Source organism: Rhyacophila brunnea, unplaced genomic scaffold (assembly GCF_057557595.1).
Source record: "Rhyacophila brunnea isolate RB1 unplaced genomic scaffold, BYU_Rbru_1.0 scaffold_17, whole genome shotgun sequence".
In the NCBI taxonomy this organism is placed as follows: domain Eukaryota; kingdom Metazoa; phylum Arthropoda; class Insecta; order Trichoptera; family Rhyacophilidae; genus Rhyacophila; species Rhyacophila brunnea.
This window is the reverse complement of record NW_028232827.1, coordinates 19140110-19165442: the sequence shown is the minus strand read 5'-3', so window position 1 is coordinate 19165442 and position 25333 is coordinate 19140110. Positions and strand designations below refer to the sequence as shown.

The 25333-nt window shown below is 31.2% G+C and overlaps 1 protein-coding gene across 1 annotated transcript; it reads right to left on the bottom strand.

Annotated features, from left to right (window-relative positions):
• Positions 1–6029: 6029 nt before the first annotated feature.
• Positions 6030–25024, bottom strand: LOC147073793 (nose resistant to fluoxetine protein 6-like). The gene is made up of 6 exons (XM_085944690.1): positions 25009–25024; positions 15979–16193; positions 11485–11600; positions 9721–9865; positions 7590–7704; positions 6030–6196 (listed from the first exon to the last, which is right to left on the bottom strand). Exons 1-6 carry the CDS (start codon positions 25022–25024, stop codon positions 6030–6032), a joined length of 774 nt encoding a protein of 257 aa, XP_085800816.1.
• Between the last annotated feature and the right edge of the window lie 309 nt (positions 25025–25333).

The following is a 25333-nucleotide window of genomic DNA, read 5'->3' as shown; positions in this document are numbered from 1 at the left end:
ATGTTATACTTTTTGGGGTTAAGTTATCAAAAAGGTAATTAGCTTTAAATCATTCTAAAACAATACACTATTATGTGACATTAAATAGTGCCATATACAAGGCGTCTTTACAATAAAAAATTCACTTGATAATAAACAAAAATACTTACTTTTTCATTGAAAAAAAGATAAACACTATGATTGTCTTTCACTTTGAGACATGAAACTAAACGTCAGGACAGTTTTGCCCGGTGTAAAAATGTGCATTCAAATGTGTTGAAAGAAGAAAAATTTGATTACCCGTTTACGATAAAACACCACTGTCCAGAGGTACACAACTTGCCCCTATATCTAAATAACTAGGTAATAAGATACTAATGCATTAAATAGATATTACAACTGATTGTGGTGTATAATACAAACGTCAAAGTAAAGAAGTTGCTGTATAACATAATTCAATAATAATGTAAAAAATCATTTCTTTTCATTTGAATATTACGATATGTATATCCAGATGAATACAATATCTTTAAACGTACGCACTAATTATAGCATCGTATTTGATTACAAATAGGATTTATAATATATTATAAATAAATCAGTTTCTAAGATTACTGATTTCATTCATTTTGATTGAGGAGGGATTTTAATGTCAGTGTCAAGACAGAACATGCTAAGCCGTTAACAGACTTTTTGCATAATGGATTTATTTTCGAATGAACACAAATCCGTCAATATTAACAACATCGTACGCCACAACTGATGCCGTATTTCAACGATGTAAATCGATTACAAACGATAGATTATTTATGGTATTTTAGTTGTCACAAACAGACATCTGAGGTTATGCATTTTCTTCTTGGAAACTTTGAGTTAATTTATATTATACAACAATATTGTGTAAATTGTGTCTCTCTATCTTAGAATAAAATCCATAGTAGTCATGGCTTCCACTTTCATTTAGATTTTTACAAAGTAAGCCTAATCTTTTTATACTCCAATGATGCTTATTTTGACGTAGGTTTGATCTCATACTTTTTGATTTTTTTTTTAAATTAATTAGGTACTTATTTCATTTTAGTTTAACATTTTTTTTATCAGCCCTGATTTTATACACTTAACCTTCTTTCATTGAACAATATGACTATAACTGACGAAAAAAATGGCGACCTCAGTTTTCGGTATTTGCTCCTGAGACAATTCCGGCGTAAAAAACTACTGATGCTTCACATCTAAACATAGGGTTTTGTGATACGCTGGATTAAGACCGAGTTGGTTTGGAGTGGTCTATGTTCGTGTTGATGAAAAATATAATATTATAATAAACACATAATTTTACGATACGTCAGAGACATAATATATATTAGAAAAAAGTCGAGTGGGGATCGAACTCACATCTTTTTCTTTCTGGACGAGTCCTCACACATTTTAGATATCGATCTGACAGTGATTCATATTATATACTATATTACAGTAATACTATAAAGATAGTGGGTACTTCTCAGTAAAATGAAGCCGTGTTTCTTGCGTATAACGCACAGTACAATAATTATTATTAACTTAACTATGAAACGTTATACCATCATGTTGCTTCTCTCAGTACAGCAACCAAAATTAAACACAACATAATTAACTATATTTTCTACTAAATTGACTAAAAATAATTACCACTAACCATTTAATACAAAAATAATAAATTTCAGCAAAACGTGCTCGCAGTTTTTAAATGATTGTAGTCATACAAATTAACATTTACCGGCGACGTGTACAAAAAAATATTTAATTCAGTCTTAGAATTCTATCTTTTAATAAGAAACACAATATTGCGGAGATATAAGCGTGCCGAATGCTTTCTCACTCGCACTTATGGTTCGTTTTTGTTCAGGCCTTGATTCACATGAATTATTTTTAATAATTTTGTTTCATCTGAGATACTTGTACGTGTACGTGTATATACACCTAATTATTATTATTTTAATACTTAATTGATAATGAGTTTGTTAATTTGAAGTATTCGAATAATAATGAAGAAGTCGAACACCACTTAAAATCCAGAATGATATTATAAAGATTGGTGAGGTACGGATTCAGAAAAAATAAAATGTTTAAAAAATAGTTTGATTGGGTAAATAATAAACACATAGATAAACTTAAAATTATTTTAATTCCATTAAAATAAATTTATTAATTTATTGTTATCTTCATAAAATAATAAATTTTCTCATACCTACTGAATAATAATAAATTATTACTGAAATAATTAGTAATTATTATTACATAAAATTATTCGTATATTAATATTTGCGTTATTATTATTGATTGAATGTTTTATTTACAATTTTTTTATTTATGATAAATAATATAATATTATTATAACGAATTAACCAACACGACTAAGTTTTGTCATGTGAATTTCATAATCTGGGGCCATATACTGATTCTTCATGCCTTAATACTCAGCACCTCTGGAGGATTCATAGCATTATTTCGTTCTTGCTGATCCGTTTGCTCTTCTTGAAGTTGCCTCATGGGAGTCGTTCTATCATCTAAAACAACGGTTATAATATTAATCGGTGCTCGATATGGCTCAACCTTTGGCCGTTAAAATACGGATAAAAACCATGATTTTGAAAATTCTTTGTCATTTCGGCTTATGTGCCAAAATGCCCATAAATCAAAGCTAACTGTCTATCAAAACATTTTCTTAGTCTAAATTGTGCTGATATAAGAAAATCATACAAAAAAGGGTGCGTCAGTTTTATTCAAAAAATCAATGTTGCCTTGAACTTAACACGTCCCGTTATTTCGGTCTTTTGTGATAGATGTTTCAAAGAATTTATGTGAAATTTCATCAATAAGTTTATTGTCATTAATAATCAAATATTTACCATTACAATAAATGGTGGAACAGGTGGAACTCGAGCTCACATCCATTGTATTATTGTATTTTGACCAATGTGGTTTCAAGGTCAAGTCAAATAACGTATATTTTAATAAACAATGTGACGTTCCCAAGTTTTGTAAATTATTTGTCTAATAAAAAAAATATTGAATTAATAGCAAGTGCAAGTACGTTGAGATTAAAATTTGGAGTGATCCTGACGTCGGCTAGGAATCAAGGTAAGTACCGATTATTGCCAATAATTAATTCAGTTATGAGGAGCTTCAGCTGTTTGAATACTAGATAATTTCGTCGTAATTAGGTAGAACGCAGGTTGCTTAATTGGTAAAGTACATTGGCTAGATTCCACTGGATGTGGGTTTGAGTCCCGCTCGATGTTGTATTTTTTCATAGATTTTTTCTGGTAGTTGTATCTGAGGTATTTTCAAATTATGTACTCGTATATTCAATAAAAAGTGTTACATTTTCAAATCTTGTAAATTGTTGAATAAAAGAAATTAGTTCGTCACAAATAAACCCAAAATAATTGATAAATCACAAAAGATGATATTTATTCTTCACGCCATGTGATAATATATGTACTTCTTAATTATAACATCTTTACAAGTTAATTAAATACTGAACATAACTCTACATAAAGCTGTATTATTATTTTAGAATATACGGGTATAACAATAGAAAAAAGACAATTGTGATATAATTGTATGGGGTTTAAGTAAAATATTTACAAACAGGTCAATATTCTATGTACCTACATATTTATTACTTAAAAATATAAAAAAAAATACTTACCACTTTTAAAAATTATTTTCTCAATGATTGTTATTGGAGATTCCATCGCCATTGCTAAACAATATGCGAGTAAAATAGCTGCGATTGCATCTCCGAAATATAAATGTACCTGAAAATAGTATACAACATGATAAGCTCAGTAATTATTTATCATTTACATTCGTAAATCTACATAATATTATTACATTCTATCATTTTGTGATAGTAAATAACATGCATAATAAAAAAACCTATCTTCTTTACAAACTCAGTCTAAAACGAGAATACGCGAGGTTATTGAACAGGCATTAACTACAGGAATAATATGATTGTAAACATGCTTGCTTTAGCGTTTATTAGAAAATGATTAGGTAACTACGCTATTAGGGTTTAACCATTTGGATTAACTTTTCCTACAGTATTTTCTGTTTATCTATAGTGAATGTAAATAAATACACCTATTAATCAAATGATGTCTAAAATGTATTGTTATTGTCATTAAAAAAATATTAGGATAAAAATATAATATGTGGGCATAAAAAAAACATTTTTTTAGATTTCGGTAATAGTGATAAATACATTGTTTACCTGTTGAATTAATTGAACTGGCGTTTGTCTAATACCTTGTTAAGGGGGGACATGCTCGTCGAAGGTCAAAATTGAGTTTTTATTGTATTTTCAAACCATGATCCTGGACACTCCTTAAACGTTGTAGATAATCTATTTATATAATTTTAAAGCCTTATTATCCTTTATAGTTATTTTAAACATTTGATGACTGCATAAAGTATTTTTGTTACATAAAATAGTATTCTTTTAAACCTCTCGCTCTAATGTTTTAGATTATAGTCATATTTCGGTACATAACTGTGCAGTGGTGTTATAATTTTTTACGTTTATTAATTTTTAAACGCATTTATGAAACCATTAGTATAATTTATTACGAGATAATTTTTGTAAAATATTCACGATAAAAAATTATATTGATAATCTCTGTGATCCCAAATTTGACAAGAATTAGGCATTTTATTATTTAAAAAAATCGGCAAAATTAACACATTTGAAGATGATTCTAAAGATACTTATTATAAGCTATGTCTTTGATCATTTAAATGTAATAAATATTTTACGAATAATGATAGCTTTATAATAATTATTGACCTAAGATTAAGGTAGTGTTTTTTTGAAATACGCCATTTCTTTTGTCATTCCCCAGTATTTAAGCTACAACATACGGCCGTAGCCATAAATTGACAAACTATAATTGAAGTAGGGAGTAAAATTATATTGACGTGCGTGTTTGAACATGTACCGTTTAAAAAAAAATTAAAAAAAATTCGGTTAGGTACATGTTCAAACACACGCGTTAACATAATTTTACTCCCTACTTTAATTATAGTTTGTCAATTTATGGCTACGGCCGTATGTTGTAGCTTAACCACTGGGGAATGATAAAAAAATGGCGTATTTCAAAAAAACACTACCTTATTCTTAGGTCAATAATTATTATAAGGCAATCATTATTCATAAGATCTTTATCACACTTGAATGGTCAAAAACATAGCTTATAATAAGTATCTTTAGAATTATCTTCAAATGTGTTAATCTTGCCGATTTTTTGAATAATAAAATGCCTAATTCTTGTCAAATTTGGGATCACAGAGATTATCAATATATTTTTTTATCGTGAATATTTTACAAAAATTATCTCGTAATAAATTATACTAATGGTTTTATAAATGCATCTAAAAATTAATAAATGTAAAAAATCTTAACACCACTGCACAGTTATGTACCGAAATATGACTATATTCTAAAACATTAGAGCGAGAGGTTTAAAAGAATACTATTTTATGTAACAAAAATACTTTATGCAGTCATCAAATGTTTAAAATAACTATAAAAGATAATAAGGCTTCAAAATTATATAAATAGATTATCTACAACGTTTAAGGAGTGTCCAGGATCATGGTTTGAAAATACAATAAAAACTCAATTTTGACCTTCGACGAGCATGTCCTCCCTTAATAAAAGTTTAAAATGTGACGTGTTAATAGTCACACCATAAAACTATAATGCGTAAGATGTATTTTAATAAATTAATGTAGCAACTTGTTTATCAATGTCTCAATTATTAAAGCTTTTAAACTCTTGTATCATAAATACCATGCATGCATACATGCAATCATGTATAATAGTGGACAACACTATTTTTCCGGCATATACTGCTGATAATCGGAACAAAGAATTAATTGATATGAGCAAATTCAATATTTTGTTCGTATCCCAGAACAACTGTTAATATCAAAATACCATAAATTGTAGACTTTGTAAAAAATCTTATCTAGTATGAAAGTAAGTACTTAATTATTTTATATTATTTAATCCAATTTATACTCACAAAAGAACCATTCTTGAATATGGGAATGGTTCTCATTGCGGCAACCATCATAAATTGCATGGGTAGATGTACGAGGTACATTGAATATGTAAGCCTTGCCAAAATTTGCCACATTGGTAAACTTAGAAACCAATCGATTGGACCTTGGAAAATAAAGCACATTTTATTATTTATTTAGAAAAAAAATTATGTTATATAGAGCCTAACGACACGCGTAGATACAACGTAGATACAGGTATCCAATTACTGTTTAAATAAGGTTGCGTTTGACGCCGCATATCATGCTTTATGTGCATATACTGCATGTACACAGTATGAGAATAATTGTAGTTCGCAGCACGTAGTGATATTCGTTATGATTAGTGGTTATATCTAAGTGTTGTTTAACTGGAAAATTCCAGTAGAAAGAAAAAATAGTTAATTACTAGAATGAAACACACTATGCATTACATAATGAACGAATAAAATAATAATATACTGTCGACGAGTTTTGTAATACGCTGCAAAGGTTTGAATCTTCACTTTAAATTAACATAATTCGGCACAAAATTGACACGTACTGTAAGAATAAAATAAAGTCCAAAAGAATTTTTACAAAAACTTACTACCGAAGTCAAATATTTGTGAAATTGAGTTTGTATTGCTAAGTTAGAGAACTGCGGTTTATCCCAACAAGAAAAAATTTAATTCATACTTCTTAAAAATGTAAACTTGATTCTATAATATTGTCGACTACTGTTACCTACTAACTGTACTGGGGCACAAGAATCAGCGAGTTATTCAACTATTGCACAATCATTACAACTTCGATCAGCATATTAGGTGTGACATACTTCAATATGGTCGACTACCTCGGGTTTTGTCATCAAAACGCCTCGAATTTGCAACGATGCGGTAGTCAACAGATTTCCCAATTGGAAACTACATCAAAAATTACTTGCCTGCTTATGCAGATGCAAGAAAGCAGGCGAGCTACGAAGATTCTTAGAGACGTCGTGTAGTGTCCATACACGGTAGCTCTCGTAGTCCAGTGAGTAATGCGCTGGCTTTTCATTTAGGGCTCTGAGTTCGATTCCCAGTTACGTCACAATATATTTATGTGATTTTCTCAAAGCATTGGTGTTTATAATTGTTTTACTTCTATTACTACTTATACTAATATCATTGGCCTCATGGCCTGTTGTAGTAATAAAAATATTGTATAATATATATATATGCACCAATTAAGATGCGGTCATGCGATGTCACAATTTATTTAATATTGAAATAGTAATATCTCAGATACATTATTAGTTGTTGTTACGCCCCGTCCATGGGGGACGCGTTCGGTGGAGCGTTGAGTGGCGTGCGCAACTAAAATGTTCGTAGATAATGCCTTTTTTTGATATACGTTTATACGGTTATACGTTAGGAAATTTCTGAATGGATAGTATATAAATCGAAAATAAATAAGTAATATTGCTATATTTTTGATCGGATGATACAATAAAGTAACAAAAACATACTTATGTAGAGTATTAGTAGAATAATTCTTACCTCCATAGCCAAGTGCACAGGCAAATATCACCCACATTATAGCAAATCCCCATCCCACCCTGCTGAAAGCTAAGTACGTGGTGTCAGACCAGTATGAAAAAACGTGCGATTCCAACTGCAATGGTCTCATTCCAAAGATTATCAGACCCATTATTACGAAGCTACTGACCCAACCAAGGCATACATATATCTGAAAAAATAAAAAATATATGTACCAATCATACTACTCAGAATTACAAGAAGCTACCTTTAAATATGTATGTTTTGTTGTCAAAATAAATCAAAATGGCGGAAGCCATTATCAGCATTTCCTCAATCATAACCCAGATCAAGGGTGTCTATTATGATTTATTTAATTGCGACAGTGACCTTAAAATTTATTGATTTCATATAAATAGCATCCATAACTCGCCACCACTTATCTCGAGTCCATCACTCGACTCACTACTCCACAGTTACTCCTGACTCGTCACTTGACACAGTCGCCTGCTTAAAAGTAGATCGGCAGTCGTCGCTACCAGATCACGGCTCGGTCTCCACGATCACTGTACATCGTTAATCTTTACTCCGACCATTGTAACTCTCTGTATTTTGCATCAAGGCAATAAACGTCTTCAATCTACATCCATCCGCTACCGCTACCTTTATCACCTACTCCCTCTCGATCCCCAAAATAAACTTATAAATAGGATATCCAATAATTATTCAATCACATTTTTTACTTGACGCTTCCCCTGTTTATCGATTAAGTATATATACATTTATTTATCATATCTTTATTTGTTCAGTTTATTATAATCTCAATTCAGTAATAAGTCAGTCAATTTTTTTTAATGATATCAAATAAAGCTGTCAAAAGATTGCGCTCTTTTCTGGTATAGTAATTTTTAATCGTTTTTCACATCTAAAAGTTTTATTTTCACTGTGTTTTATCATACAAATATAGGCTGTGTAGGTTAATTTTTTAACAAATGCCTGTTGCACTGAATTCTGTCTGGTTTTTGATAGGTTATGTTATCTATATTTATTCTCCTAACTTACGCTTGGTGAATTCAAAATATAAAATTCCATGATCTGTGTAATTTGATCCTATGATAGTAGACATCATGTTTCATCTACTTATCTGATATCTAGGTTACGAATGATCCGACATATAAAATTCAATTTATAGTTTTCTATGTTTCGCTGTCGACATCTGAACTGAAGTAATACGACTGGTAATGGACCTTTGACATTAATACCGCCATTGCTAACCCTAGAATATCCCATGTTAGATGATATGCATCTCTTCACACTGCTGATTTATGCGTCACGACTTTTCTTGAGGCTGTTGTGTTGGCAGTGCAGGACCAAATATTGTAATTACCTCAAAATAATGAGAAATCGGTACTGTTGCGGTTATATAGGTTCTAGAGTAATTACTTATCTGAAATAAAACCCCAGACATGAAACCATCATCATCAGTCGCCGGATAATAACCCTCTGTATCAAAATACACATGGACATCAACCCCTTGTATAAAGATAAAAAAAATATTTTCAAATAAATGATGAAACAGTTTCTTTGACAAAATAAATGTATTTCAACTGAAAAAAATATAACGGTGATATAAAAATGTGTAGCAGAATTTTCAATCGATTTTTTCATCTAATGAGGGGAATTAACTATCCGGAGTTTTTTTTTCTATTTAAATGGTGTTAATATCCGAAAGGTTGGATATTTACACGGCGGGTTATTCTGCCCTGTTACGTAAAAATACATAATAGTTTAAGTGAAGTGAGAAGTTTTAAACTATATTTTCTCTTACATTATGTATAACAATCCAATAACTTTACATACCTAATATAAGAAAAAATGGAGTTTAAAACTTGGGTTCTCATTTCACTAAAATCAAAAACACTGTCTTTTTACTTGGCAGGGCAATATTGGCGGGAGTTTATGTCCTAGGAGTTTTTGTCCAGAGGGTAATTGTCCTACTACTGGCTATGCTAAAGGATTCGGTTGTTTATACGTCATGCTGTCCACGGAATCCGTAAAAGATTTCTCCAGTGGAAAAAATTGAATGTACCTATCCCAGTATACACATTAATGTTTACTAATCATGTTAAATATTATTAAGAAAATTATATACCCAAGATAGCCGCATTCTGTTAGGTCTATTGAGCCAATCTCGTAAGAGATATCCAAAGCAAAAGCCAAAGAGCCAAGGACTTGCTCTTGTATGTGTTGTATAATAATAATTATTTTGACGAGACTCAATCGTATCTGATGCGCCACTGGAAAATAGAAAATAATCGTATAAGTAACTCAATTAAATTATATGCATTATGATTTTAGAATAATATTGTTCTATTTTAATATGTATCTGTATTTATAGGTGACCTTGTTTGTGATAGCATTTTATCAATTATCTATCAGTCAAAAGCAATAAGTTAAATAAACTATAATCTTATGACTATTATTTATTGTTGTATTATAATATAGATACCTATATTTTTTGTGTGTAAGTATCAACATAGGTGTTGAATTAGGCTATAATTATGACTAATATTTTATCAGGTTTTTATAATATTTATATACTTATTTTAGGTAAGAATAGAATTTAATACAGAATTCATATCATTATGTACATTAATATGCATATAGAATAAAATATCATAGTTTTATGATTAACAAATTGACATGTTACACAGAATTTAAAAAAATATGTGTGTAGTATCTTCAATAAACTTTTGTCTTTAAAATTTATTATAATAAACAGCTGTAATATTATATAATTTGTGTCAGTTGAAAATGACATATTGAAACGGATGACAGTGGTCTTGATTGGTATTAAAATATATGACATAAGTATTATATATAGGAAAATAATTAATACTATTGATTGAGGGTATTTATTTGAATTCAATTTAAATTCCAATTAGTTGTACCTATTTTCGTGACATTTTTAGTTACTTATGAGTATTAAATTTCCAACAGGTTATTTAGTTGCATTGTTTATGAGTAAAAATAGACTGCTAAGTGTATTAACAGTGGATATTTAATTTTCTATGGTATTTCCAGTATTTCCGGTATTTCCACTAGTTTTTATACTTTCTTTTTTATTAAGGATTCACGTTTTTTATTGTATTGATTTCTTAAATAAATGAAAATTAACTATATTATTGTCAGTGTCCATTTGCCATTGACGAATGCGCATAGTGCTTGAAGATGTTGAAAGGCAAAATCCAGATCGCAAAAATACTCTAATGAACAGAACTTAAATCATTTAAAACTTTTAACCTATTGTGTTTTAAACATACACATTTTTGAAAAACAATTAGAAAAAATATATTATAACCAATAGAAAAAATCTTTTTTGAAAAAAATAAGCCACCCCGGCAGGGAATCGAACCCTGCATCACCCAGGTTTACGCCCCATCCGCGCATTACCTCTATGCTATGCAGTAACATACTAATTGCGACAAATTTTAACAATTGGCCACTTTTAATACCCACACATCAGCGCTCTTCTAAATCAAGCTACTTTGGCAATCGATTTTTGTTTATTAAATCAAAGTAGATACCTATTACTTCAATTACTAACCGACGTCGTGGATTTCTCCAATATTTTTTATGATGTAACTTACTTGAACTTGCTAATAATTTATAATTAACTGTTGTGTTTTGTTTAATTTAATAAAGAATTGACAGTTAAGATTATTAAATAAAAAGAATAAGAAATCAATCTTTATTGCGCATACCCAACCATGTCACAATGCGTGTGGAAATAATATACTTAATATATTAGAGAGATTCATAGTGAGTAAAAAGTACAAACTTGAGTGGCATAGATGCAGCTGGCCATTTGTTAATGTAGCATATGACGAATACCACGACGACTGATATCACTGACCAAAGTCCAGCATGCCACAGACCAAGTTTTCTGCTCTTCAGCATTGGATAAAGGAGAATTGGTGCGAGAATATAAAGTTGCATGTCGACCGATAAGTACCAGGTATGACCTAAACACTGATAAAAAAAGATATGTTATAATTTATTAAAAAAATATCATTTAAAATAGCCTCAGACACAGAGCCAGATTTACGTTTGAAGGGTTTCATACATTGTGGGTAAAGAAAAATAGCCTATTGCTGTAATATTGTACGCTCTTCCACAACGAATATTTTGGTTTATCTATGCAAAATTTATGATTTTGATGACACATTGAAGCTGTCGGCTCTTTCAAACCATACCCATAAAACCCTACGTTTGGTTGTGTTTGGTCTTTTTTTATGACTGGGAATGTCTCAGGAGCAGTTACTTAAGACTGAGGTCGCCATGCACTCAAATGACACAGCATTATTGAGGGTAAGGCGGTGGATGAAGCTTGCTATACACCGATCGAAGTGAAAGAGGTTATTACCAACATTTGAAGGTATTGTCGATAATAAATGAATGAATACTGCTACTAACTTTCATTCATTGATGACATTATGAAAACTTTAAATTTTAGTTTTTACTCATGACTGAGTTATCTAATATATAAAAATTAATATTTGTGTGTTTGTTTGTTCGTATTTAATGCGCAGCCATACCGTTCATCCGATTGCGATAAAACTTTGTAAACTTATTGCTTGCACTTGCGGGAAGAGTATAGGCTATACTAATATATAAAAATGAATGTCTGTCTGTCTGTCCCGTATGCGTTCCTATACCATTCATCCGATTGCAATGAAATTTTGGTAAGTGGTTGTATGCATACCCATAAAGGTTTCTGAATTAGAAAAATCATCATCTTCTTCTTCTTCTTCATTCTATCTTCTTTTATTCGTATGGTTCCTATACCATTCATCCGATTGCAATGAAATTTTGGCAAGTGGTTGTATGCACACCCATGAAGGTTTCTAAATTAGAAAAATCATCATCTTCTTCTTCTTCTTCATTCTATCTTCTTTTATTCGTATGGTCCCTATACCATTCATCCGATTGCGATGAAACCTTCATCAGTTGTTGTGGTAACACCCGCAATGGTTTTTGAATTAGTACAACCATCTTCTTCTTCTTCTTCTATTCTATATTCTTCTATTCGTATGCGTTCCTATTCCATTCATCCGATTGCAATAAAATTTTCGTCAGTAATTGTGCCAACACCCGCAAAGGTTTCTGAATTAGTACAACTATCTTCTTCTTCTTCTTCATTCTATCTTCTTTTATTTGTATGGTCCCTATACCATTCATCCGATTGCAATGAAACCTTCATCAGTTGTTGTGGTAACACCCGCAATGGTTTTTGAATTAGTACAACCATCTTCTTCTTCTTCTTCTTCTATTCTATATTCTTCTATTCGTATGCGTTCCTATTCCATTCATCCGATTGCAATAAAATTTTCGTTAGTAATTGTGCCTACACCCGCGAAGGTTTCTGAATTAGTACAACCATCTTCTTCTTCTTCTTCTTCATTCTATCTTCTTTTATTCGTATGGTCCCTATACCATTTATCCGATTGCGATGAAACCTTCGTCAGTTGTTGTGGTAACACCCGCAATGGTTTTTGAATTAGTACAACTATCTTCTTCTTCTTCTTCTATTCTATATTCTTCTATTCGTATGCGTTTCTATTCCATTCATCCGATTGCAACAAATTTTTCATCAGTAATTGTTCCAACACCCGCGAAGGTTTCTGAATTGGTACAACCATCTTCTTCTTCTATTCTATCTTCTATTCGTATGCGTTCCTATACCATTCATCCGATTACAATGAAATTTTGATCAACTGTTGTGCTCACGCCGCAAAGGTCTCTGAATTGTTACAACTATTTTCTTTTTTCTTCTATTCTATCTTCTTTTATTTGTATGCGTTCTTATACCATTCATCCGATTGCGATGAAATTTTGACCAGTTGTTGTGAGCACGCCCGCGAAGAGTTCTGAATTAGTACAACCATCTTCTTCTTCTTCTATTCGTATGCGTTCCTATACCATTCATCCGATTGCAATGAAACTTTGGTGAGTTGTTGTGCCCTTGCCCGCAAAGGTTTCTGAATTACTACAATCATCTTTTTCTTCTTCTATTTGTATGCGTTCTTATGCCATTCATCCGATTGTGATGAAATTTTGACCAGTTGATGTGCGCAAGCCCGCGAAGGTTTTTGAATTAGTACAACCATCTTCTTCTATTCGTATGCGTTCCTATACCATTAATCCGATTGCAATGAAACTTTGGTGAGTTGTCATGCGCATGCCCACGAAGGTTTCTGAATTAGAAAATCATCTTCTTCTACTATTCGTATGCGTTCCTATACCATTCATCCGATTGCGATGAAACTTTTGTCAGTTGTGTGCGGTTTCTAAATTATTATTATATAACATACAAAGTTTGTTGTTTGTTTGTTCCATCCAATTTTGATTTTTTTTTTACTACATATTTATAACATTAATAACGTTTTCATATTTTGGATTCGATTTTAATTTAGTGTTCTTATGTTTGACCTTTACTCCTATTATAATTATTTTCATATTGCCATATTGTATTACACAGATATTTTAATATTAAAGAAATAATTACCTCTTATTATTTTTCAAATATCTAAGATAAATATAACCACGAAGCGACCCCGTGCGAAGCCGGGTACTTTAGCTAGTAATATATAAGATATATAAGACGGAATTCTTCGTTGCGACAAAGGTATGTTCATGAGTCTTTTTTAAGGTATGTAATACGTTATTTCTACATTTCCGCTTAACGACAGAGCATATTGTAAACGCCCACAGTGATTTATTGTCTATGATAAAATGAAGGAAAATGAAAATCATATTTTATTTGAGTATACTATCTAAAATACTCAAGAAAATTATATCCTACAATGATATTTAACCGTGTAATTTTTATAGTTTTTATCCATTCATGTGTGGTCTGTGATAATTGAATTCTGTGAATATTGCAAAATAAAGTTTTATTTTATTGGATAAGTTCACATGTGAGAATAAATTGTACTACTTACTTTTGAACAAGAATTGTGTTTCGATTCAAAATGGGTTTCGTATCGGTTGAAAACTTTAAAACAATTTTCTATGTTCATTTTTCACTGTGGCGTTGTTCTTTTCAGTCACGGAATATTAGTTTCAAAAGCAATTTATCCATTGTCGTACACGAATTTAAAGACTTTATCACATTTTTTCGGTCCTGACAAAAACGCTGTTCCGGGTAGTCTGAACACGAACTGGCGTCTACTTTATTACTTATGTAGTTGAAAAAATAATACAAGATCTTCTCAAAAAATTTACCGTTTACTTGGATATTTTTATAAAATTACTTGTAATTAATAAAACATGTTAAATCTTCTACCAGATGGAAAATTATTTGATATTCTTATAAAAAACTAATAAAGCAACTGTCAGTTTAATTTAGTTTAAGTGCCATTTGTTAATGAAAAAATGTGAAGGGGTACTTCTTCATTTTTATGACATATTACATACGAGTTAATAATAAATGTTCCATTTAAGCTGGTAATTTAATTTATCTTAATTAATTATGAAGCCGGCTACTTTTAGATTGGCAGATTTTGAAGAACCAACATACGTACTTTCTACCCTGTTAAGTAAAAATACAGTGTTTTTGGTTTTAGAGCAGGGCAGCGTACGTATAAAATTTATATGATAAAACTATTATCATTTTAATGATAATAGTTTGAAAGATAGAGCACCCACCAGGAAAGTAAAAAAATGTGAACTAGAGTTCAACTCGACTTAATTATATTTCTAGGGTTATTTCAGAGATTTTAAAAATTACATATTTTCTGAAATAAAGAACCTTTGAATCTTATATTTAGTACAATTGACAACCAAAACACATATTATTTCGACATTGGAATTATGAGAAAGCGTCATAAACGCTGACTTTGTCGCCCATGATGCCGAGCGGTAAAGTATCGGCTTATAATGTCGTGGGTCCAAAGTTTGAATCCCGAATAAATTTACACGTTGTTTTCCAATATGTGTTTCAGACCCAAAGTATTATAGGTGTAATAGGTCGATAAAATGGTTAACATTCATTTATTTTCTAGTAAAGTCAAAAATGTGGTAATACAGAGGTGTGAGTAATAGATAGCTTATTTCATAAGACCGGAAAAAATTATAATGCCAAAAGTTGGTAAGTCTCGAAATCATGTTATGGAGTAATTACAATTTAAAAGTTTGACATGTCTTCTAAAATCAAGCATAGTGATAATTTATTTGTTCCTCATGTGCATGTTCTATAATATATCGGAAGACCTTAATTTTTTTTTATCATGCATATGTATATATAGACACATAATCCGTTCTTAATTATTCTAAATACAATTATCGACTTATCAAGTTTAGGCAGCAACCCCACGAATTAATGATGGCTCTTAAAGAGTATACTTACACTTTCCTTTGGATTGACATAGTTTTGTACATAAAGCAGGGTAGTCCACCAGTATTTTCTACATGACTTGGATAGCTCCGGAGTCAGAATTTTCCACACTGGACCAGCTCCAAAATGATCAAAAATTGTTGCCTGAAGAAGTATCATCAGAGCCAAAGCAGGAGTTAATCGTAAATAACGATGTAAATAAAACTTTAAGACGTTGAAAGATCGCCCTGTAATATAAAAAATATATTTAATTCTAATGTAAACACTTACAAGATTAACATATTATGAATATTTGTATTTCATAGTAAGTATTAAGTCTGAATTGCCGAAAATGATAAACACAAATCTAGTACATAGGTACCTAAATTATGACATCTTTCAATGTCAACTTAAACCTAAAATTCTTAAAGTCATAAAGCCATTAGTACATAAAAATAATATATAAAACTGCATTTTTCTGGCTTTTATTTACCGGTAGTATTTACTTATTTATATAATACTAGCTGACCCGGCAAACTTCGTACCGCCTCAGAATCAATAATCTTGTGTTAACTTATTAGCTTAATTAAATTCAGTTTTTTATTAAGTTAAAATGAATAAGTTCAATAAATGTGCAAAAATCAAATCAAAATGAAAATTATTTTAATTATATTGAACTGTACACACTGTACACACACGATGGCCGCGTGGATTAAGCGCCGGTCTATAGTGTCGAGGGTCCCATGTTCGAATCCTGGGTCTGGTAAATTCACATATTGTAATTCAATGTCAATTCAATGATGACTACCGAGCTAACCTTCAATCGTAAATTATGCGGTGGCAAGCCAGGCAGATCCAATGAGTTTAAAAAATCAGTTGGATAGTTGGTTGCTTCGTCTTCGTTTGTTACACAGTCGATATATTTGAAGGAATGCAGTGGACCAACGATTTGATTTTGAATTGTGAAGTTTAAGTGATCCACATCTTTGTTCTTTACCGCAAGAATGCTCGTTCACTCAACCAATTGTCATGTTTGTGATTAGCAATCATGTTCGGTAACACTTTGTTGATGAGTTCGTCCTTAGTTAAGACGAAATTGTAAAAATTCAGCGGAAACGAAATCAATCCGCTCGATTTATCGACAGGAACACGGCCGTTACCGATAGTCAGCAATTGCTTGGAGAAATCTTCGGCAGATGGATCGTTTAGCAATGCAACTCGCATGTTTGTCATCAGCTGAAGTGTCTTCACATAGTACCACAGAGTCGATGATTTGGGGCAAGCATTTATTTCATCAGCAGCGGTCGATCTTGGAATGACTGGTAGTGTTTGGCAAAAATCGCCAGATAGTACAATCATTGCGCCTCCAAAACTTCTTGAGTCATTGCGCAGATCTGTCATAGTTCGATTGAGTGCTTTCAATGCGCGTTTGTGCGCCACTGTGCATCCATCCCAGGTGATGATTTTACTTGCTAACAGAACTTTGACCATTGCTGAGTATTTCACAATATTGCATGTCGGTTTTTCAGTCGGCAATTTCAACGTTGAATGAGGCGTTCGGCATCCTTCTAACAACGTGACCGCTATCACAGAAGAAGCAACTGCTACAGCATTTTCGGATCTCGCACGAACAGTAGCCAAAATCAATGACATGAAGAATGTCTTCCCAGTTCCATCGGGCGCGTCGAGGAAAAATAAGCCACTATTCCCATCATCAATTGTCTTCATTAACGTATCGTACACTTCTTTCTGTTGAGGGTTCAACAGTGGTACATTCTTTCGAACTGATTGGTTCAATGCATCTCGATCATATTCATGATCACGTTCCAATTTTCGATTGAAAGCGTCGTTCATTCCACGATGTGGCGTTGGCATTCCTAACTTGACTAAAAAACTGCCGCACATGAGGTAACACATGTATTCGATCAAAAGCAAAGCCTGGTTATGTATCTCCTCATTCACCTCGAGATCGGGATTTCCTGAACTGACACAAATTCGATGTAAAATGTCTTCTGACATGTCATCCTTTCACTTGTTCCACAGTTCAGGTGGATTCGATGGGAAGCATGTCGAAATAATGATATCAAATAATGTGCGTATCTGACATGGAGATGCAGAAACAATTGCTTCAGCGATTGTCATATCCCAATGAGTATCGTTTTCAAGCAAATTGAGCTGTTAACATGAATCACGAAATGTTGGGCACACTACACCATTGACAGTTAGACATTTCGACTATCATTCTTTCTTTTGTTTGTTTGTTTCTTCTTTATTGTTTCTGTCATGTATCAGAGATGGCGTTGTATATGGATTTAAAATTTTTGTGATTTTCTTTTATTTTCGAATGCGCGAGGTTTTCATCGTTCAAATTCATCCATGTCAGTCAAAAGCCTTTCCATACAAAATGTATGAGAAAATTAATCTTCTTCATAATTTATTTTTTCCGTGATTTATCCAATGTTTTAATAGTTATTCTGCTATTCGGAGCGGAGACAAATCCAACAAATTAAGGATCATAAAAATCGGTCCAGCCGTTCTTGAGTTATAAATGGTGTAACTAACCCGACTTTGTTTTATATATATAGATTCAACATATTCGTTAAATAAAAATGAATAAATTTTAAAACAAGAAAGAGAAAAAATATATCTGCGGATTTATTTTTAACTATTCACACGGTAACAATTTTCAGTTATTATTGGTCCAAATTAACACGGAAACAATTTCATACCTAAGGCGGTTATCTACCATAATTAGTAATTCGTAACATGGCGAAAATTCTGTCGTATGAAATACGTCTCTTATTTGCGAAGCTCGGTAAAATTCGGGTATTCTCGTCCAGGTGTATAGGTATATGGTTTTTCCACCTGAACTCCTAAATTTGATACGTCAAACAAGAATTGAACAAATTATCAACATAACCCAAAAAATTTAGTAGTCATGTCATGACTAATAGATACTTGATATTTGATAGGTCGCGGGGAACTATACATTATGGCGATGGCCGTGAATCGTGACGTAAATTATTTTTCAAAATAGTCGCATTTCCCATCTCAATTTTTAATTATGTAATTGTCGTACTCTATCTCGCTCTAAAAGTTAAAACAGTTAAGACAGGGGATGTTAAAAGATAGCACTTTTGACAATTAACTTCTTGTAATAATTAACTATCTGAATAGGTAAATAAAGTGATAAATAACTTTTATCACTTTTTGTGTGTTAAGTAATACGTTGATACTTCGGCAACGATATTTTTCCTTTCAATACGATGACGCTACCATGTATTTGTATTTTTTCTTTCAATCTGACGGCCCTAGTCGCAACACACCAAGTAAGGAACGCAAAAGGAGATAAAGGTACTTATTAATATTTTAGATACGTTCAAAAAGTCGTTATTTATTTGAGTATGTATCTACTTACTATTCATGTGTTTAAAGAAAGTATAAGATAGAAGAAGACCACTCATAACGAAAAATGTATCGACGGATACGGTAGCTGCAAGGATTGGCATACTAGCAAACGAGGAAGCCCACTGAAAAAAAAAATGAAAATGTTATATTCCCTGTCATATTCTATCGATTATCTATGCGAAGGAAAAGTTTAGCATATTATAATAATATGTATATAGATGGGCTAACACAAAAAAGAGTTTTGGGGTTTAATAGGGTTCAGTATAATATATTCCATGTAGGTGCCTACTTACATAGTTACTACGACATTATGCTTTATCCTTTTTCTACCATAAATATTTGTTAGATGTTCTTATACAAAGTGTTATATTCGGAAATATGTGATTTTCTATACAAAAACACGTTATTTTAAATTTACATCGGCGTATTAGAACAAAAATGGGTAATAATTTATCCAATTGTTTTTCTGGGTTCTCTTTCGTTTGACTTAGGTACTTTCATTTATTTTTATACTTTATATATTTTCCATCTCACTAATAAAATATTTATTATATTTGTAATTTAAATCATATTATTATTTTTTATTCAGGATTGTTCAAATGTAAAATTTGATTGTAGAGATAGACAACCAAGTCGTTGTGGGCTGGATCCAATAATGCGCTATATTGTTTAATAATAATATTACTCCATGTGAATTAACTCAATTAAGCAATTCGAATCCATGAAACAAAATTTACGTGTTCTAGGATGACAATGATGTAATATATTCTAAAAATATTTTTTACATATATTATCTATTTATTTATTAATATATATATATATATAATAATATATTAATACAAGTGAATATTATTAATATCTAATTTTATGCGAGGTAAGCCCAAAGTTATAAAGCGTATAGTCTACCTATAATAGGCATATAATATTATTGATCTTGATAAAAATAGGGTATTTACATCCATCATGTCGTAAAAATTCTCTATGGGTGACATCAGGCTCGCTACGTATCTGTGTGATATTATCACCCAAAGCATCGACAAGACCCGCATTCCATGTAGACTGCTTAGAGGTCCAGGATTTGGATCTACTTTCAATAGCCTTTCTGTATTCCTCCATACAGAAAATGATGTAAATATATCTTTTTGTTGATGTTGAGTATCTGGAAAGAATATATGATGAATTAAAATGTTTCACAAATTAGTAGGTAGGTAATACGTATTATAGTTTAATGGTGTGAACTGGATGGCATTATAAATTTAGAAATTAAATGAGATATTCTACAATACTTGTGTAACATTATAAAATTAATAATATGGGGTATGTACGAAGAATTTTGAACGAAGACAGTATACGAGTAAAACACAAAAGTTTACAAGTTTTTGAGACAACTCTTTCTGAGTTTAATTCCATTTTATACGGAAATGTATGGGTTGACTGTTTATTTAATTGTAAAATTTTATTTTGGGATGCTGAATTTCTTTAGACTAAATGTAACAAAAACTCATTTTCGTCAAAAATCAAGGTTATGAAATTAAAATTAGTTTGTGTGAGAAAAAATTTCAAACGCCAATTATCTCAGAACAAGATTTTTTGAGCCGTTCATCGATGTATTTTTATATAAATACATGTGTTTTTTTTGTCGATTATAATTATATGCGTGCATTTATTTATGCGAATAAAGAATAGTTCAACGTCCCGTTTCAATGCACTCTCTTGATAAATATGTTTATTTAATATAATTCATTTAAGTGATAGAATATCGAACAAATCGCATTCATTCATTTTATCAATATTTCAATCGGTAACTCAGTAATCAGAAATGCTACGTGCTAATCTCTACTACATGATCGGCTGGGTGGCATGCAAAATATACTGAATAGTAAATAGTGAATGTGTTTTAGAGTATGTTTTTGGCGCCAAAAAGTCTGAACATGAAAAAATAAAAGCCGAAACCAATAATAAAATATGGCTTGTAGCATTATTATAAAGTACACCGATAGCTTTTGTCATACGAGATGTTTTTTTTCTAAAACGCTTGCCGCGAAGCATTCGCCCCTATCAGTTTTCCTTATGTTCCTTCCATCACTCCTTATTACTTGAAGTGCCTCTTCAATGATATCGATATACGTTCAAAATGTTTCATTTATCAAATAGTTTTCGATAAGAGATAACAGGTGCGGTAATCCAAAACCACCGCGCTCAAGATGGATTAGTGGTTAGATTCCTAATATTATTTATTTAACTGCTTAAATAATATGTACAATTTATTTAAGATTGACGGTATGAAAATGTTATTTAGTTTAGTTATTACAAAGATATTAAAAAAACTTTTCCTTTCTAAAAAAAGCCTAGAAAATCATATAGTAAAATGTTAATATCTCACCACACATCTTTGAAAAGATGTCTCAAGTAATACCTGTTTTTATTACGTTATCCAAATTTTTAAATTGTGTATTTTTATATTAAAATAGTAGTTTAGTGTCCAAAAAGAAAATGTAAGCAATAGCCTGAAGTCGCTGTCATCGATTAAATAGGAGGAACATGGTAGTTCACAATTTTAACACGTGTACAACTCGTCGCTAACCGGACGTCGCTATAATAGAAGTGCGGTTAAAAATGGGAGGAGCTTGTTAGTTCACAGTTTTGACACGTAGTCAAGAAGATTTTGTCGTACAGTAGTTTATTACTCAGATTTATTACTCAGAAATAATAATATGTATTAAACAAACCTGGCAGATATACACGGAATATAATATCGTATATTGTACTCGACAGTAGGAGAAGTGCCAAAATTGCTAGCACCACGCTAGAAATATAAAATAAACTTTTATTAGTTATCTATTATATTATACAACTTTAATACAAAAAGAATAATTATTCTATACGATGTCAAAATCCAAATCCAATTAATTATACTTTACCTTTCACAGTGACCGCCGAGATTGGCGATTTGATGGAAGTTAGAAAATTACCAATGTGTTTATTATAATACTTAAACATTTTTTTTATTTTTGATTTTGCCGAGGCTTTAACCACGACTCGCCGTTATATCGCTCTTCTCCTCTGGAAGAGAATCCGTCAATCAGGCTCTCCTTTCAAAATTTACTATGTCTCTGAGATTAATGCTATTAATATCTTTTGTCTTATTAACTAGAGTTCTATATCATTTTTTTGCCTCATACTTCTGGCATTCCATTATAATATCCTAATTTGTTTTGCTTGGTTATGCTAACTTAGTTTTATTGTGACACCTCTGGATTTGGCCACCAGAGACTCCGATAGAAAATTAATCGACGTATTCGAGATATAATGTTAGCAGAGATTGTTTCACAGTGCAAATGTCTATATTGAAAGAGATTGACATCAAGAAATGGTTATATCGCTGAAAACAAATCGAGCCCTATGAAGAGAAAAGTGGTTATTGATGGCATTGAAAGGAGAAAATTGCGAGGTGGTACGCTTTTCAAATGGAACAACATCATCAAGAAATTTGACTGAAATAATAATGTCTGAAACAATTAATTCTAAGTGATGAGACAGTGCATACTATAAAGATAACATAGATGTTATAAAAAAATAAAATAAGTATTTTTTCTTATTGACTGGAATGAATGATATATAATTAATTATTGATCATTTTGAATTTCTTCTACGCGTAATAATTAATACTAACTATTTTTTATACAGACTAGATGGCAGTTTTAAATAAACTGAAGCATACTTACATGGCTGCATAATCACCTCCACTCCAAGGTATAGGCTCCGCTGTACTGCACAGTTGTTCTGGTATTTTTATTGCGATAGGTGCCATATCAGGAAATGCTATCGCTAATATGCCTTTTAGGATCTCTGTAATCTCGTTTCCAGAGCAAGATGACGGAAAACATAAACCGAGGTTCATGAAAATTTGTCCACTTTCCATATCTATATTTCCTATTCTTGTATGGAAATAAAATAAATAACATGCATAATTAAAATGATAGTTTAAAATAAACAAGATGGTGAATGAAAACAAACTAGATATACATACGTTCACTAAGTAGAACAAAATCAGCGTTGCCAACTTTTTCTTGTCTTTCCAGTGGGTCTATTCTATACTTATGGAACACTAAATTGATAAATAGTATCAAACTTAGGGTAGGTTTGTATCAAAATATTAGCACTTATTGTAACAATTACACGAAGCTGGTTTTTATTGTTGCAATAAGTGCTATATTTTAACAGCACCTATCTTGCTGCTGTTAAAATATCGCACTTATTGCAACAATAAAAACCAGCTTCGTGTAATTGTTACAATAAGTGCTAATATTTTGATACAAACCTACCCTAAGTTTGATAATATTTATCACTTTATGACTTTAGCGGTCGATAAGCATAGAATAGACCCACTGATCTAGCATTTTGCTAATTATCAAGCTTGCAAAATTCACATCTGACATATGGCGTTAAATATAGGATTTTTTCATAGCACAACTGACTTTCAAGTTGTTATAAAATATCTACACTAGAAGATTTAAAAAAGGGCGATCATTTTTTTGTAGATGACAAACGATCTTTAGTTTCAGAAAATCTAACTTTACTCTTGTCAAATAGCATATTTTTATACCCCCTCTAGCATATTTTTATCAAAAGAGTTGGCACCACTGACATATTGTGCAATAAAAATTTACCACTATTATTTTGGAAACGATTTGTACAATTTATTCTATGTCTGTCTTATAGATATAATCAATGGCATTCAGACATGGCGTTATACTTGGGAAATGAGTATGTAGTAAAAAAAGGGTGTCGAGATGTTAGTTTACCAGATAATCTTTCCAATATTATAATGTAACTGCAAAGAATGGGTTTAAAATATCCAGGAATGAATTATTTGGTTTATTATTAAGAAAAAAAATGTCAATCAGGCAGCTTAATCAATCAGGCAAGTTAATCTTATGGGAGTGATAAAGTCTTATAATGTTACTCAAAGGATATTACACGTTATCAGAGATGTCCTAAAACTTTTGCAATGAACGAACTTTTTAAAATTAAGTGAATATATGTGGTAAAAAAAAATAATGATCAAGGAGAGTGGAAGTAGATAGATAAGGCCTTCATTCAGTAGTGGATGTGGAAGTTATACTGAAGAATCAGCGTCAGTGGCTGGTTTTATATTTATTTTTATAATGGGATGTAATTAACCCGATTTAACTCATACAGCGCTGACGACACGGCTGCCGTGTCCGGCATTAGATGTTCATTAGATATAATTAGAATGTTATTTAAATGTGGTAATTAAATATTAATTAATGAGTCGGCAGTGAATGAGGGTCTTTTTACCTTAAATAAAAAGGTTTGTTAAAAATTTAAATAGTACCTACCCAAATTGTATTATCTTCTCCATTTTAAATCTTATACAATAATATATCAAGAAATGTCTATGAGAATATCCCGATCTAAAATGATATTTACACGAGGAGTAAACATTCGCTGATTAGATATTCGATATTAGGCTTTTGATTATTCTAACAATCGATTTAGAGCACAAACACTATTTGTTAATGTTATATTCTAACCCAAAAGCATATACCACATATTATAAACAACTAAAAATGTTAAATTTGTTAATATAAGTACTAAAGTAATTTAAAATGTATGTGGGTATTATCTTACCTTGATATTCCGGCATGTTGATTTCTCAAAGAATCCTTAATGTCATTGTAGTAATATTTAATCGAATCCTTTATCGGTATCTGGGCAGTACAATATTTACCTTTGACTGTTATTGAATTAGTAGTGTCATCTATATTCATACATTCATCAAATTGGCCAAATTGGTTGATGTTTCCCATTAATATTCCGACTGGAATTTTTCCGGATGCGTCGGCCACTTAAAAAAGAAAAAATAATTGTTAATAAATTCTCAATAATATATATTATTTTTATATATATCTGAAGATTATCAGACTAATGATGCTGATGGTAATTTTATAATGAT